The sequence below is a fragment of the Ranitomeya imitator genome, chromosome 7 (assembly GCF_032444005.1).
Source record: "Ranitomeya imitator isolate aRanImi1 chromosome 7, aRanImi1.pri, whole genome shotgun sequence".
NCBI lineage: Eukaryota > Metazoa > Chordata > Amphibia > Anura > Dendrobatidae > Ranitomeya > Ranitomeya imitator.
This window is the reverse complement of record NC_091288.1, coordinates 182,720,546-182,739,258: the sequence shown is the minus strand read 5'-3', so window position 1 is coordinate 182,739,258 and position 18,713 is coordinate 182,720,546. Positions and strand designations below refer to the sequence as shown.

The window sequence follows — 18,713 nt, the reverse complement described above, 5'->3', positions numbered from 1 at the left end:
TAAATGTAAGGTTTGAAATAAGGGAGTCTGAACAATTTTTATAATTCCAAATTGCTGATAGAAGGGAGGCTCTCAGCTGTGCACTGTTAGTCACTCCCATCTCCTACATACTCTGGGTCCTGGCTAGCACTCATTGTCAGAGCTAGTTTTTGCTGCATGGCTGGAGGTTGTTGGTGGTTATTACTGGAGAAGGCGTTTGGTGGATTTATCTGTGACCGTTGCAAGGTTTTGAGTGTGTGACAATTCCCTTTGTTCTCCTACTTTGGTTTAACTCCATCTCTCCATTCCCCAGTGCATTCCTCTGTTGTCTCTGTGAGTATACTTGTATGTTTGGTATTTTTTCGTAACCCCTGTTTGTATTACCTTGTTTTTCAGGTTGGTGTACTACAGTACACTACTCCCCTCTTCCCTGGGCGGGGGAAGGGTACAGAGAGAGCGGATTCAGGAGCTAAGGCAAGGAATGTGGCCCCGGCGTCTTCACCATCAGAAGTAATCTGGGGAACAGGCCGAGCTAGGACGCCCCTAGCGTTAAGGACAGGGAAGGAGAACCTGGTCCCGGGACACCCAACAACAGAGTCGTGACACCGATCTGTCCATTGTTTAATTCCATCATAGAATGTTAGATTTGGAAGAGATCAAGGGTCATTGTGTCCATCCCTCTGCTCAATACAGCACCATGAGCTATGAGCACGTTTGAAAAAAAGTCATAAAAGTTTCCCAACTCAATGTGTTGTAGAACGACGTCCCTGTGACATCTCCTCTCCTCTGATAATAATCTAACTTATGGTCTATTATCGTAAACCAGGTTGGCATGAATTTGTATAACCAGCCTCCCTGCAGACCGAAATAATGGATCCCATTCATAGTGAGGAAAGGAATAATAGGTCAGATATTACAAGTAAGGTGTAGACAGGTTTTACAAGAAGTGCAAAGCATCAACAGCAAATCAGGTCAGGCATCATAAAACATGGTAAATTATTGGATAGACATCCTGTCACCGGGCTACCGCGACAGAGAGGTTCCAGAGAACTGCAGCGCTCTGGGCCTCATTCACACACAGTGAACAGAAGCTCTTCTGCTGTATTTTGACCTGGCTGCTTTGTGCCAGCAGTGCAGGAGTTAACCTTATTTGCTAAGTTGCTGTGAGCTGTGTCTCTGCTGAAGTGGATTTTTGTAATCTCCTCCTCTATATAGAGCCAGCCTTGACTACAGCTAGTGTCAGTGATCAGTTCTGCTGCCTGGCTTGGAGGTTGAAGGAGTGTGATATTTGGAGCTTGGAGGTTTATTACAGAGATTGGTGTCTGTTGTTTTGGTTGCTTGTTAAACCTGTTTTCCTTCCTAGTTTTCTCCTTCTCTTCCCTTCTCTGTGTTTCCTCTGTGGTTGTGTGAGCATTTGGTGAGTTTGAGACTTTTAGTTACCTTGTCTGTATACCCTGTTTATTGTTGTGTTTATACACTGGTGTAGTCCTCTTCCCTGGGGGGGGAGAGGGGGCCACTTATAGGGCCTGCACCCGAGACAGGGAGACGCTGGCGGCTCGGGCCCCTTACCATCATAGGTACCCCCGAGATAAGGGAAAGCCAGGGCCCCATTAGAGTGGTAGGGACAGGTGCGGGTCCCAGTACGCCCTCCTGCCCCTTTAACGCCGCTTACGGCGTGACACATCCTCTGTGCGTAAAGGGGTTGCACATAACACGTGAAGCCATGTGTGTTACTTACTTGCGTTTGTAGTTGGCAAAATCTGCATCTACAATATCGGCCAGAGGCAGATTAAATACGCTGAACGAGGCATGTACTAATACCCTGGAGAGAAAACATATAACACAAGTTACAAATAAATATAAACCTCTAGTTTGTCAGTAATTATACAGTAATCTCCAGTGCAATGTGAATCGGAATAAAATGGCTGTGACACAAAATACAGGTTATTGGTCATATGTCTATTAGGATAGACAGAAGTGAATAGAACATGTGTCACTATGGTAACAGACTACAATCCAACCCCGTGTAGTCAGGTCCTGCAGTCATAGCCTACGCCTCCTGCACACTGATGGTAAAGACAAGCTGTCGGCTTCATTTTACAGCGTTATCCAGAGGTAGAGCTCTGTATGTCAGGGGGACGCAATTCCAATGATGCCTCTTTGGTCTGGATCTGTTGTGCCAATCCTGTTTTTATTTAGCTTTATGCAAATTAGACTGCAATTGCACTATGGACGTATTGGGGCACTTGCAGTCCATGCCTCGTCTTCCTTTTTTCCCACCATCAGGTGCTTGATTGACAGTGGAGACAGACGCACCGATGTGAGGTCACCTGAGCCCCATGCTAAAAACGTTACATATACGTAGTATAGAGCACAATGAGAACAGAGTTATTTAACCACTCTTCTCACCCGAGTGCCACCGAGGCATGAACCAGGGAGCTTAGCATGAACAGTGTTAGCTCATATTGCTTAATAACAAAAAAATAACATTGACAGCAAAAATAGTCATTGCACCCAGTGCCAGAGGCAGCAAAACAACCAGAACACATCTTTGAACCTCCACCATATTTGACGGTAGGGTTGTTGTTTGAAATTATTTCCAATTTTCTTTTTTTTCAGTTTTTTTTTTGTGTTGTTCCAATACACACAAAGGAAATAAACATGTGTATAACAAAACATCTGTAATTGCGATACATAATTTTCTGGGAGAAATAATTCATTTTCTGGAACAAGTTCAAGGGTGGCAACACTTTCGCTAGGACTGTAATACATACTAATAAAGGGAATCTTTCAGCATGTTTCTGCTACTCCATCTGAGAGCAGGATGATGCAGGGGCAGAGACCCCGATTACAGTGATGTATCACTTACTGGGATGATTATCAAAACTGAAACAAAGTCCCTGTTTTATCTGCTGCAAATTTATCAGTTCTCTGAATGCGGAGCTCTGTATAACTCCGGCCATGCTACTGATTTACAGCTTTCTGTGTACACTATGCATAGGCAGAAAGCTGTCAATCGGTGGTGGCAGGTTAATATAGCTTAGGTCTATGTAATGCTGATCTATCACCATATTCATCAATACAATCTGCATACTGTAATAAGCAGAAACTGTCTCACCTGATGAGGGGGTGTACTTACTTTGAAACTCCCTGTCAGAATGGTTTTGTAATCCTCTTTGAAAATATCCCTACTGAATATTATAATGCTCTTTCATGTGAGGATTATACAGGCTTTCTGATGTGCCGATATCAGCCTGATCAGCTCGAAGAGATCCATTTATTAATACTTTCTACAAACTGTATTGTGAAATCAAATGACTGATCCGCTTTATTGATCCGTGACGGAAAGTATGAACAGCAACACAGATTTCCATTGAAAAATAATAAGAGGCAGTGTTTGGGCAGAAGGTTTTGGAACGGAATAGGTGCCAAAATTCACGTGGAATGCGGACGACTAGTCACAGAGGTATGTCCGCTCCGGCATCTCCCCCAACCAGCTCTGCATGATTGACAGGTTTTTTTCTACCTATTTGTGTATAGGGATGTTTCACGTAAAACCTACGTCTGCAATAACATATCCAGTCTCCGATTCATCCCGTCCATGCTTTGAGCAGCATGAATCATTTCCCAGGTTCCCACAAATGCTGGAATATCAGATTTTCTAGACCATCAGATGAACGACTCTCCCACTAAAGATGTCAAGGTTCCCTTGCTGTAATTTATCAGGAGGTCGAGCAGCAAATAACATAATATTCGGTAGAGCCAGAAAAGCAAGTAAGAGAAAATGACAGGGCGGATACATGACACAAGCCAACAAGAGCAACATGCCTTCTCTAAAACAGTCTAAGTACTGTACATATTTGGTGACCTTTCACCAAATTTTTCATTTTGACCTAATTTTTCCTCTCTGTTGCGGAGATATTAGCAACAAAAGTATATGACACCTAACAAGTTTATTTTTGTTAAGTCCAAGTGGACATTATCAGAGAGTTTTCACTGTGGGCGTGTACTTCTTCCCCCTATATGATGTTGCCCAATCATGAGCAGGAATCAACATAAAGGAGAAAAAGAACACGCCCCCAAAATAGCTTACAGCAGGTTTCTCAGTGTGTGAGACGTAATGACAGATGGCCTTAATCACCTACTCTCCTGGTCTAACCTCCTGCATGATTAGAAAGTGCTGGGAGTAAAGAATAGATCACTCACACCTTTCAGGTGAGGTACCTGTGCAGGGGAAGGACATCATCACAGTCAACTTTAGCTGTGTCATATTAAAAACCCTTCCATCAGCTCTCCTCCTCTCGTAACACTGTCACCTCTGTTGTACTGCCCCCACCACCCACTTTGCCTGTCCGGAGGCGAGTCACACAACATGTAATGAATCTGCAGTAAGATCAGATCACATCCAACACAGGAGAAGTCTGTTCTGAGCTATAGAGGGACATGCACTTCTTCTCCTCTGTGTTGCTACCTGCTTATGATTGGGCAGTGTCATACAGTGAGAAGAAGTACACGCCCCCAGTGAAAACTCTCCGATAAAGTCCACTTGGACTTAACAAAAATTAACTCATTAGGCGTGGAATACTTTGATTGCAAATATCTCTACAACAGAGAGGAGACACAAAAACCCCACGCATTGTATTCCACTCTGCAGCCACTATTATATCATGTGTCCAGTGCAACATGAAGCAATTTGGTGAGAAGTCCTCTTTAACACTTCACGTGTTCAGTCAGCAATACCAGAAATGCCTACATTCCCCATGCTTTAAAGACTATGAACACCTTTAACATGGAAAGAGTTAATTTTTCCATGTTAGGGATTACTTCATTAATTGTCAGACTCTTGATGTGCAGTTTGCAGACTAAGCTAAGTGTCAGATTTTTTTTTTCTGTCATGGGAGTGTCTCTCTCAGTAATATAGGTTGCATGTGAGCTCTTTCCAGGGTGCTGCTTTCTCCATTAGCTCATTTTTCTGTACAGCTTCTATCCTGCACTAACTTCCTCTTCATGAGCTTTCCTCTTTATGTTAGGCCAGGGTTCTACAAAGTTTCAGAACGATATCCCTGGCACTTTTATCCACAAAATGTCTGACATTTGGGCCTGCAGTCATTGAGACTGGCGTTTTGCATGATAGTCTTAATAATCAGTGTACTGGCGCACGATAAGACAAATTCAAGTAAAGTTGCTGTGCACCACCACCAAATATGTTCATCAATCAGCCCCTTGTCAAAAAATTAGCAGAACTGGTCGCTGCTGGTGTAAAAACACCAAAAGTCGCTAAATTTTTGTGCAAGGCTGATTGTATATGTAAAGATTGGCGCCATGTAGAAGCCTGCCAGACAAAATACAATTGAGGAAAAACAGAAGGAAATAAAAGACCGTGTTATACCGGACATGGACAGAAAGCAGGAGATGTTGTACTTACATGTTGGTGACTAGGAATGTCGCAAGGATATAGTAATGCTGCGGTCCTATGAACACCATCAACACCGCTGAAATGGCTTCTACATAGAATCCATACAAGATGACCTTATAATACCCGATACGTGATAATAACGAGTGACTGATCAGCACGAGAAACTGAAAATATAAGTGAAAAGTGATCAACTGTGACCAAATTCAGAATATGTGACTAATAATTACATGTTAAGCCAGGCTACGATAAGAAGGATTAAATATCACGTAATATAACTGTGGAACTGTCTCTCATACCATTGATATGGAAAAAATATATATATGTTCGTAGTTACATTTAGAAAATAAAATTGCAATAAGTATCAGTCTACAATCTTCATTCCTTCGTATCATTTTCAGACTGACCCAAGTTTCAAATTTTTCTCTTTTGGGAGTTTCTCTTTCAGTAATACATGCTGGATTTGAAGTCTGAAATTATCCAATCTTTATTAGCTGATATAACAGCACAGCTTCTATGCTGCACTTCTTTCATCTTCATGTACTTTCCTCCTTATTTGTAGTCTGTTTTCTTTCCCTTCCCCGAGACTATACATACTTTCTCACCTCTTCACATTAAGGAGATCTGTGTACAACTACCTCTCTACTACTGTCTCTAACACCAAAATAAAGGAGAGGGAGATACTGGGTCTAAGTGGTTCAGTTCCTACATCACTGCATGGGAATGCCCATCACAAATGACTCCAAGACGTCTACTATTGAGTGACCCTGGACAATACTAACTGACTGTAAATAGATTATTATTTGTGTACAAACTATGCCACTCGTTCCTGGTAATGATTTATTGGACATCAAAACTTTTGTACCCAGGTTGTTTCAGAAAAAAATATATAATTTATAAATCCAGTTGGGGACCATAGCCGAAATTAGTCTGGCTCCGCTCTTAATCTCTGACAGGTCTCTTTCTACGGAAGAGACCTGTCAATCACCCGTAGCAGTCCTGGGAAAAAAACGGACTTGTGTCGCATCTGGTAATGGTCCCCTGCCAGAACTTAAGGTAGAGCATCTCTGAAATGCCAGAGCATACCCGGCTGTAATACCCGGCTGTAATCGTGGACCAGGCTGCGATTCATGCTGCTCATGGTTCCGGCAGCACACATTAAGTGACAGGTTCACACTGAAAAAAAAAAATATATATATCTGACCCTATTGGTACAGATCAGACAAGTCCCTTTGAAAAGAGTGGCGCCACAGTTGTCAAATTTTCCATAAAAAGATAACAGAGGAGGAAATGGTACAATATTATTTTGTTTTGTTAAAAACAGACATGTCAGGAAATTTACCGGGTGTTTGTTTCACTCAAACTCCAAACATTTTATTTCTCAGAATGGGTGGGCGATTTGACGAAAATGGGACCAGATTCCAGGTGCAATGACATTCCATAATGTTGTCATCGGATGCGTATACAATGGGCCGGACATGTATTTCTGTATTTTGTCATAAGATTTTTTAGCGATTTCGCATATAAACAGTTAAAAGATAACAATGATACAACCCCGATCACATCCCAATTCACCGCCACCTCCTGTCATCACAAAATCCTTTCTGGGTATCAGAGTTAATACACCAAAGAAAGTAGGAGAGGGAGAGAGACAATTGTGAGATCCCAACATGACCACGACTCTGACTCCTCAATTTCCAAGACACCGAATCAGACTCCACCAAAATGGGCTCCGACTCCACAGCCCTGAAACCAGTGCTGTGGAGTCGGTAAGCCAAACCTCCGACTCCTCAATTTCCATGACACCGACTCCACCAAAATGGGCTCCGACTACGACTCCGCAGCCCGGTCACAAGCTGGCCATACACATTAGACTTATATTGGCCGAAACCGCCGTTATCGAAGGGTTCGACCGATGGTCTAATGTGTATGGGGGCGCCGGCCGATTGATGGTCTGGAGAAGTGTTGGTCGCATTGTTCTCCCCGAGCTAACCCACAAGACGATGCGTCAGTCGGCGGCATTCTTATAGAGAGGAGCACAGGATTGTTCGGGCTGAATGAGCGTTCCCGTTTACGGGAGAGGTGGCTGCGATGGCCGAGAGCCATCTAATGTGTATGGCTAGCTTTACGACCTCTAAATATTGTTATGTCCAAGACACAATCCAGCACCTCCTTCCAATACCCGTGAAGTTGTGAGCATCCACAAAGCATATGAATTAGGTCTACTGGTTCTATAGAGCACCAAGGACATTTGGCATCTGACCAACAGCCTGATTTTCAGAAAAATTCTGATGTCCTACGGCCAATCTATCAGGCTTTGTTCACACATCAGTATTTGTATGGCCACATCAGGAGTGTCTCCAAAACACAGAACAGGTGTGAATCTTTAAATTATAGTTTTTCTCTGTAAGTGCCACTCCTGGTTTTGGCATGCAAAAGACTGATGTGTGAATGAGACCTAAATTCTTGTGTATTGACTTGAGGAAGAACACTGTATCGTTTCGAAACACGTTGGTGGATTTTATAATAACTAATTATTATAATACCTTGCTACACACTAGCGATGCATTGATTCAACAAGGCGCCCATGTTCCCCATGTTTTCATGTGCCTGGAATCTGTAGTTGGGATTGATTTTATTTTTTATTGCCGGACAGATAGGGGAGAAGCAGCCTTGTACTTGGAGCCATCCCATATTATATAACTTCCAAGGAAGCAATTTTACCCTCTTCTTCCAATCTCCCTTACAGGAGAGCCGCTATTCTCAATTCCCTTTATAGCAAAACCCATTTTCGACAAAAGATTTTCAGTTGAGTATTTTTTATTTTTTTAATTTTATGATGGATCTTAAACCATATTACAGAAATGTAGCAGGTTTTACTACTTACTGGAGGAAAAATGAAGCCAGCTCCATACATGAGACTTCTGATGGCAGAGGGGAGGGCATCTTTAGGAATGAGGTTATCAGCAAATATTATCATGAAGTTGCTGCAAAACGTACCGTGAAAAACTTGGAAAAAGTTCATAGACACAAACAACAGAAAATTCTTTTGGCTAAGGATCTGTTTGGTGAGAGTCAGCACAGCGGCCCAGGATAGAGAGGTGTCTGTCTTGGCGCCGCTCTCCACCGATTTTTCCCGCTGTTCGTACTGGCTTATGCCAAACACCCCGGTGTAACACATGCACGCCGCGGCCAGGACGGCCACAAAGACTGTGAATGTCTGAAAGCGGGGGATGTTCTCCATGTTATCAGATGCAAGTCCGCAGAAGAGAATGCTCGATGATGCCAGAAGTGAAGCTACTTGGTTGTATTTAATGAGCTGAAGACGATTTTCGTGCTTGGATGAAATCTCGGCAAAGAGGGCGCATTGGGCAAGCAAGACAAAGGTAAGCATGCCATCAAAAATGCAGAGGGCTACCATGAGATGGATACCACTGAGCCATTCACCTTCTGCGTAATCCTTCCAAGGAAACCAAGGAACCAGAAAAGCGAGGGCATAAAATGGAGCACCGTATAATATGGAGCGGCGTCGTATAGAGCAGAAGCCGGTTTTGGAATTATCTTGGATATAACCAAATAGCGGGTCGTTTATGGCATTCCAGACCATAAAAATTACCTGTAAAAATCAAAATAGCATGTGAAAGAATATAAAGAACAACTACACCCAAGTGTACTAGCAGCTTAGTAGTATCAATAGTACAAATGCCCGTCCCCCATAACCTCCCTCTCCAACATCACTGACGGGGAGCTTAATTGTCTCCTCTCCAAATCACACCTCACCACTTGTGCACTAGACCCCATCCCATTCCACCTCCTCCCCAACCTCACCACCACACTTATCCCATCCCTAACCCACCTCTTCAACCTATCACTAACTTCTGGCACCTTCCCTTCTGCTTTCAAACATGCCACAATCACGCCTATCCTTAAAAAGCTAACCCTCGACCCAACCGCTGTGTCCAGCTATGGCCCAATATTGCTGCTCTCATTCGCTTCCAAACTCCTGGAGCATCACGTCCACTCTGAACTTTCCTCCCAACTCTCATCTAACTTGCTCTTTGACAATCTGCAATCTGGTTTCCATCCTCATCACTCCACTGAAACAGCCCTGACCAAAATTACTAACGACCTACTTACCGCCAAAGCTAACGGACAATACTCTGTACTCCTCCTCCTAGACCTGTCCTCTGCCTTCGACACAGTTGACCACTGCCTCCTACTACAGATCCTCTCTTTCTTTGGCATCAAAGACCTCGCCCTATCCTGGATCGCCTCGTACCTTTCCAACCGCACATTCAGCGTCTCCCACTCCCACACTACCTCCTCATCCCACCCTCTCTCTGTTGGAGTCCCCCAAGGCTCTGTTCTAGAACCCCTACTCTTCTTAATCTATACACTCGGCCTGGGACAACTCATAAAGTCCAATGTATTTCAGTACCACCTTTATGTTCATGACACTCAGATCTACTTTTCTGGCCCAGAGGTTACCTCCCTGCTGTCCAGGATCCCAGAGGGTCCATCAGCCATATCCTCCTTCTTCTCTTCTCGCTTCCTCAAACTCAATGTGGACAAATCTTAACTCATCATCTTTCCTCCATCCCATAGATCTTCCTTACTTGACCTATCTATCTTTATTAACGACATCACGCTTTCCCCTGTAACGGAAGTCCGCTGCCTCGGAGTAACCCTTGACTCTGCCCTGTCCTTCAAACCGCACATCCAAGCTCTTTTCACCTCCTGTCGCCTCCAGCTCAAAAATATCTCCAGAATCCGTCCTTTCCTCAATCGTTAATCTACTAAAATGCTTGTGCATGCCCTCATCATCTCCCGCCTTCACTACTGCAACATCCTTTTTCTGCGGCCTCCCTGCTAACACTCTCGCACCTCTCCAGTCCATCCTTAACTCTGCTGCCTGACTAATTCATCTCTCTCCTTGCTAATCTTCTGCTTCTCTCCACTGCAAATCTCTTCACTGGCTCCCATTCCCTCAGCTTATCCAGTTCAGATTACTAATACTGACCTACAAAGCCATCCATAACCTGTCTCCTCCATATATCTCTGAACTAATCTCTCGATATCTTCCCTCACGTGATCTCTGGTCCTCCCAAGACCTCCTTCTCTCCTCCACACTTATTCGCTCCTCATCCATCCGCCTCCAAGACTTCTCCCGAATATCCCCATCCTCTGGAATTCTTTGCCCCAACACGTCCAACTATCAACCACATTTGGATCCTTCAGACGAAACCTGAAAACCCATCTCTTCACGAAAGCCTACAGCACTGACCCCGCTGCCTCCTCATCATTACCGAAGCTACCGCCTCACCAACACCGGAGCTACCGCCTCACCAACACCGGAGCTACCGCCTCACCAACACCGGAGCTACCGCCTCACCAACACCGGAGCTCCTGTAACCGCCAACCTATTGTCTCCTTCCCCACCATCATGTAGAATGTAAGCCCGCAAGGGCAGGGTCCTCGCCCCTCTGTATCAGTCTGTCATTGTTAGTCTGTTTACTGTAAGTGATATATGCAACTTGTATGTAACCCCTTCTCATGTGCAGCACCATGGAATAAATGGTGCTATATAAATAATAATAATAGTAATCATGTAAGATTTTTCCCACATTATTGATCCACAAGCTGGAGGTCTGACTATTGGCTCCTTATCAATCACAAGATGGTCCCAACATCCCATGTTTAAATTCAGTGGTCGCAGCCATGGTCTACCAAAGCTACCTTCACACATGGAACTATGGGACCCTGTTCTTGGGATTGGATGGGGTCCCTGTGAACATTCATCACCTAATATATAAAAATTACAAGATTATCAATACAAATGAATAGAGAGGGACGTGCACTGGTTGGTGGTCTCAAGATGGGTGGTGGGATTCACATTTGTCATACCATTAAGGCATATTGTGTGAATAGGCCATGAATGTTTAAAATGGGACCAATCCTAAACCTTTACCTTATGTGTATCACTGCATCGAGGTGGAAATTTAGATCTTGCTAAAAAGCTACAAAATAACAAGTCGATATATATATACACACACAGTGGCATGTAAAAGTTTGGGCACCCTTTGAAGATATGAGCGATCAGATAACTTTGACCAAGGTTTCAGACCTTAATTAGCCTGTTAGGGTTATGGCTTGTTCACTCTCATTGTTAGGAAAGGCCAGGTGATGCAAATTTCCTAGCCATATAAAAACCCAGACTCTAACCTTGTGCCAAAAACAGCAGCCATCAGTTCTTCTAAGCAGCTGCCTAACACTCTGAAAATGGTAGAGGTCCATAAAGCAGGAGAAGGCTATAAGAAGATAGGAAAGTGTTTTCAAGTTGCCTTTTCCTCAGTTTGAAATGTAATTAAGAAATGGCAGTTACCAGGAACAGTGAAGGTCAATATAAGGTCTGGAAGACCAAGCAAAATTTCAGTGAGCGCTGCTCATAGGATTGCTATCGGTAAATCAGAACCCCCGCTTCACTGCAAAAGACCTTCAGAAAGATTTAGCAAACTCTGGAGTTGTCATACATTGATCTACTGTTCAGAGACACCTGAACAAATATGGCCTTCATGGAAGAGTCATCAGAAGAAAACTTCTCCTGCGTCCTCACCATAAAATTCAGCATCAGAAGTATGCAAAATAACATCTAAACAAGCCTGATGCATTTTGGAAACAAGTCCCGTGGACCAATGAGGTTAAAATAGATCTATTTGGCCACAATGATCAAGTTATGTGTGGAGAAAAAGGGGACGCAGAATTTCAGGAAAAGAACATCTCACCAGCCATTAAACATGGCTTGGGGTTGTATTGCAGCCATTGGCAGGGAGAACATTTCATGGGTAGAGAAAAAAAAAAAGGATTCAATGAAATTTCAACTAATTCTTGATGTAAACATAACACCATCTATAAAAAATCTGAAATTGGAAAGAGGATGGCTTCTACAAATGGATAATGATCCTAAACACACGTCAAAATCCACAACAGAAAACCTCAAAAGGTGCACGCTGAAGATTTTACAATGGCCCTCACAGTCCTATAATCTGAATATCATTGAAAATTTGTGACTAGACCTCAAAATAGCAGTGCATGCAAGACGCCCCAGGAATGTACAGAACTGGAAGAATTTGCCAACAAAGAATGGATGAAAATCCCTCAAACAAGAATTGAAATTGTTTTTTTTGTCTAAAATAGAAAGGAAATGTTTCATCTTTAACTTTAGGCCTTTTAGAGATTATTTCATCTTCAACTTGCTTAAAGGGAACCTGTCACCCCGTTTTTTGAGATTGAGCTATAAATACTGTTAAATAGGGCCTGCGCTGTGTGTTCCTATAGTGTATGTAGTGTACCCCGATTCCCTATGTATGCTGAGAAATAACTTACCAAAGTCGCCGTTTTCGCCTGTCAATCAGGCTGGTCAGGTCGGGAGGGCGTGGTGACATCGCTGGTTCTTCCTCAGCTTTACGTTGGTGGCGTAGTGGCGTAGTGGTGAACAAGCAGCGCGCGATCTGCGCTGTAATCCCTTGCATCGGTGGGGGCGGCCATCTTCCTGGGGCCGCGCGTGCGCAGATCGAGTGCTCTGCTGCACGGGGCTTCAGGAAAATGGCCGCGGGATGCCGCGCGTGCGCATTAGAGATCGCGGCGGCCATTTTCCCAAAGCCGAGTTTGCATCTCGGCTTTGGGAAAATGGCCGCCGCGATCTCTAATGCGCACGCGCGGCATCCCGCGGCCATTTTCCTGAAGCCCCGTGCAGCAGAGCACTCGATCTGCGCACGCGCGGCCCCAGGAAGATGGCCGCCCCCACCGATGCAAGGGATTACAGCGCAGATCGCGCGCTGCTTGTTCACCACTACGCCACCAACGTAAAGCTGAGGAAGAACCACCGATGTCACCACGCCCTCCCGACCTGACCAGCCTGATTGACAGGCGAAAACGGCGACTTTGGTAAGTTATTTCTCAGCATACATGGGGAATTGGGGTACACTACATACACTATAGGAACACACAGCGCAGGCCCTATTTAACAGTATTTATAGCTCAATCTCAAAAAACGGGGTGACAGGTTCCCTTTAAATGTTCACAATAACAGTAAGTTTGACCGGGGGTGCCCAAACTTTTACATGCCACTAAATATATACCCCTTCCAGTCTTTCCACTGCCTTAAAATGGCGACACCAGATTTCTGCTGGGGTTCTGACGTTTTTGACATACAGATGAACGGTGTAGACTGCACTATTCTCAGCATAAAAAACACCAGAACCACTGACGGAAAGCGTAGTGTGACCAGAGCAAATGGGAAATGCTTATTTAACAAAGAAGACGAAACATTGTGTTAATTTGATTTCCAAAAGGAGACTGATCCTGAATCTCCATGTTACCTGCGCTTGGTGAAAGGCTCCTTCTGATATTTTGTAATGGTTAAGAAACAGCTTCACGTAATAGAAATGGAATATGCTGTTCATCATTCCAGCCCCTAATGTGGTCATGGAGTAGGCCAGGGCCGGCCCGTGGATTCCTAAGGATAACTTCATGTTTACAGTTCACCTACGGAAACATACAGCGACAGAACTACATAAAAAGTCATAATAATAATACATAAAAAACCATAACACAAAGACATAAAAACCCATAACACAAATACATAAAAGTATAATAGTAATACATAAGTATAACACTTTTATGTATTTGTATTATACTTATGTATTACTATTATACTTTTATGAATTAATATTATACTTTTATTTATTTGTATTATGCTTTTGATGTATTTGTATTATACTTTTATATATTTGTATTATTTTTTTATGTATTTGTAGTATACTTTTATATATTTGTATTATGACTTTTTATGTATTTGTATTATACTTATGTATTACTATTATACTTTTATGAATTAATATTATACTTTTATTTATTTGTATTATGCTTTTGATGTATTTGTATTATACTTTTATATATTTGTATTATTTTTTTATGTATTTGTAGTATACTTTTATATATTTGTATTATGACTTTTTATGTATTTGTATTATACTTGTGTATTTGAATAACACAAATACATAAAAGTATAATACAAATACATAAAATGCCATAGTACAAATACATAAAGTATAATAGCAATACATAAAAGTATAATAGTAATACATAAGTATAATACAAATACATAAAGTATAATACAAATACATAAAGTATAATACAAATACATAAAATGCCACAGTACAAATACATAAAGTATAATAGCAATACATAAAAGTATAATACTAATACATAAAAAGTCATAACACAAAAGCATAAAATAAATGAAAATCACAGAAATAAATGAGGTGCGCCCTTCAACTGTGTTGGGTCCTGTTTGGCTGATCCTCTGAACAGCGGCAGAGTGATGTTCGGGCTCGTAGACTTTTTATTAGAGTTGAGCAGAATGGTTTGCAGGAGCCTCGTCCAGCAGTCACGTCAGTAGTCCATGGCCACCAGACCAGAGCCCTGTGACTTTCCTCCTACCTGCCAGCATCTCAGGACCACTTCTGATTAGTTGGCCCAACACCATGTCCTGAGTGCGTCAGACTGCAATGAGGACATCGTGCTGGTCCTGCTAATCAGAAGAGGTGACGAGTATGATGGCAAGTAGTAGTAGAAGTAGTAGTAGAGGGTTCACAGGGCTCTGATGTGGTGGCCGTGGACTAACAACATGGTTGCTGCCACCACAGTCCTGAAAATGTTTTTGCTCAACTCTACCATCTATAGATCAACACATCACTTAGCTTCTTTCTGAGGATCAGCTGAGCAGAACCAAGCACATAACTAAGGGTCTCCACCTCTTCATTACACTGATCGTGGGAGTGTCAGGACCAGGATCTGCATCTATTCAAACTTGTGCATGTTGCTATGACAAGTCAAAAACGATTCCGAAGCTCGGTTCCCCCTTCAGTCCTATTGCACACCTACCAAATGTATTGTTGTGGACAAGCACTTGAGCTTATGGAAGTATCTTGGTATTCTTAGCATCTCATGCCTGCATCTATAGTCTCTGAAGGGCCCTCAAACCCTTATAGACTGTACACGCAAAAGTTCTAGGCATGTGTGGGGAAAAATGCTAGCTTTTAAAACTAGAAGTGTGAATAATTTATTTTTATCAAGTTACAAAATGCTAAATTAATTATTTTGTGTGATTTGCCTTCAAAACACAATCAGTTCTTCTAGTTACATTTTCACTGTTTTTGAAAGAACTCGGTAGGGAGATTGTCCCAAACATCTTGGAGAACTGACCACAGATCTTCTGTGGATGTGGCTTCTGCAAATCATTCTTCATATCAGATTCAATGATGTTTGAAAATCATGGCTCTTTCATACCATCACTTCCAGGATTTTTTTTCTTGTCTTCTTTACACCAAAGATAGTTCTTAATGACTTTGGCTGTATGTTTGGGGTCATTGTCCTTCTGCAGAATACCGTATATACTTGAGTATAAGCCGAGATTTTCAGCCCACTTTTTTGGGCTGAAAGTCCCCCTCTCGACTTATACTCGAGTCATACCCAGGCGCCGGCAGGGGAGGGGGACTGTCTAATTATGCTCACCTGCTCCTGGCGCGGTCCCTGGTTCCCCAGCTTGTTCCTGTAGTGAGCGGTCACATGGTACCGCTCATTACAGTAATGAATATGGTCCTCCATGTTATTTTTTTTATTTTTATTGCAGCAACAGCAAATGGGACAAGTGTCTGTATGGAGCATCTTATGGGGTCATAACGTTTGTGCAGCATTATATGGGGCAAGTGTCTGTATGGGGCATCTATGGGGCCATAATGTTTGTGCAGCACTATATGGGGCAAGTGTCTGTATGGGGCATCTATGGGGCCATAATGTTTGTGCAGCACTATATGGGGCAAGTGTCTGTATGGAGCATCTTATGGGGCCATAATCAAGGTTTGTGCTGCACTATATTGGGCAAATGTGTCTATGGAGCATCTTATGGGGCCATTATTAACCTTTGTGCAGGATTATATGGGGCATATTTTAATATGGAGCATCTTATAGGGCCCATCATAAACTTTATGGATTATGCATTATATGGGGCTCCTAATTCAATACGGATATTCAAAAACACTTAACCTACTGATGTCTCAATTAATTTTACTTTTATTGGAACCTATTTTTATTTTTGACATTTACTGGTAGCTGCTGCATTTCCCACCCTAGGCTTATACTCGAGTCATTAAGTTTTCCCAGTTTTTTGTGGCAAAATTAGGGGGTCGGCTTATACTCGAGTATATACAGTAATTCAGACACCGCATGATGGTATTACATGATGGATAAGTGTCAGCCTCTATGTCTCAGCATTGAGGACACCATTAATCCTGACCAAATGCACAACTCCATTTGCTAAAATGCAGCCCCCAAACTTGCAGGAGCCTCCACCATGCTTCACCGTTACCTGCAGACCCTCATTATCGCACCTCTCTCCGGCCTTTCGGCAAACAAACTTCCTTCTACTGCCAAATATTTCCCATTCCTCACATCACTTGAGAGCATCATCACGTCTGTCTGGGATTATGTAAAGAGACAGAAAGATCTGCACAAGTGACATCCACAGATCTGTGGTCAGTTCTCCAAGATGTTTGGACCATCCTTCCCGTGTAATTTCTTCACAAACTGTGTGCAAGTATCTAGAATTGATGCCGTTTTGAAGTCAACGTGTGATCACACCAAACATTCATATGACTTAGATTTCTCTTTTGTTTATTCACTTCAAATTTTTTAATTATAATAAACTATTAAACACATTTATTAGAAAAAACATATACCAGGATCATATGCAATCACAAAACCACATGCCCCATTGAATTTGATAATTACCTATTGTGTTCCCTTTTTTAGAACCCCACATGATCTGTATTCACATTGGTAAGAATATTTATAACCATTTGTTTGAAAATGAATATTTTAATAAAAATATTTAATCAATATCTCATAAAGCTTCCACCAGTACCTAGACCAACACCATTGTGCCATCATGGTGTATTTGTTTTGATAAAATATTACCCATACTAACTAAATGGACTCAGCTTCTGGTTCTGAAACTCGGGCTGTACTAGAATATCCAACAGTTGGCGCATTTGAAAAAAAAAAAAAGACGCTAAAGAGACCTCTGTGCCCAATAGATGCCGGCATCCAGTGATCTGACCCCGACTGTATCTCTAACCTGTAAGGCCACAATGTCTATAGCTGGCACGCTATGAAACGCATGACTTATCAAACACAATTGCAGCTTTGTGCTAAAAGGTACAAGTTGGCGACATAAACCTGTGAATACCGGGCACGGGATCCTCACATTATTCACTCTCCGCGTCCTGATGATTTATCACTTTCCGTGTCCTGATGATTTATCACTTTCCGTGTCCTGATGATTTATCACTTTCTGCCTGTGTACTGAAAAGATCAAAACTCTAAGCAAATGCTACAGAATCCATAAGTCTCATCAGTGTCTCCCTGTTTTCCTTAAATCCGAACCAGGTTGGGGACCGGGTAAAGTTGGCACCATATGTATGTGATCTAGGTCATGTAGTACTACAAAGATCAGAAAGTAGTCAACTGTCAGTCCTGGGTTACACAATAAAAGTGGCGGTGCTCACTGCACAATGTCACCTTGAAAGTCGCCCACGGCAATTTAAAGGGGCCTGTCATGTTGGAAATGGCCTCAGATTTGCAGGCAGGAGCTGATCACAAAAAGTTGTTGACGTCCTCGATACTTGTATGCACAGGAGTCCAGTGGGCGGTCCTATTCAGTGACCCAGTCTTCCTTGTATGACTTTATAGCTGTCAATCACCGAATAGGACCGCCCACTGGACTCCTATACATACAAACCCCAGGGATTGTAATAAATAATATACAAGTTTTACTGAATCTCCCCCCCCAAAAAAAAAAATACAAAAAACTATATATCATTTTGCTCAGCTTCTGAATCTTTTCCTTCCCTAAAAAAATATCTATATATCATTCTGCTCAGCTTCTCCATGTCTATCCCGCGCTGTCCACAGCTCGGACTGGATCCCTTTAATATGGCATGGTGACAATTGAAGGGATATTCTGATTTCATGTAACCGTAGCCTAATCATATTTTAGTGACACTGCCACAAACTAATAGGGAGGTCCGGTGACGAAACCTGCAATGGGAAGTGGGAGATCAGGGGTCAAATAGATCAATCCGGTCACATCCACCGAATGTCCAGACGCTGCGCGGATTTATAAAGGGTTTTTAATGACTTTAGATGCGGGAGGATCTACCCCAGGGACAGCACAGCCTGTGATCGGGGTCACACCCTCAGC

General features: G+C 42.6%; 1 protein-coding gene across 1 annotated transcript in view; it reads right to left on the bottom strand.

Annotated features, from left to right (window-relative positions):
- The window catches only part of LOC138645111 (transmembrane protein 180-like), a 28,966-nt gene that overhangs the window by 9,927 nt on the left and 326 nt on the right, over nt 1-18,713 (bottom strand). Inside the window, exons 2-5 of the mRNA XM_069734178.1 lie at nt 13,771-13,936; nt 8,280-9,008; nt 5,405-5,559; nt 1,718-1,801 (exon numbers count right to left, since the gene is read on the bottom strand). Coding sequence (XP_069590279.1) covers nt 1,718-1,801; nt 5,405-5,559; nt 8,280-9,008; nt 13,771-13,923 — 1,121 coding nt within the window. The 5' untranslated portion in view covers nt 13,924-13,936. The remainder of the gene's footprint in view (nt 1-1,717; nt 1,802-5,404; nt 5,560-8,279; nt 9,009-13,770; nt 13,937-18,713) is intronic.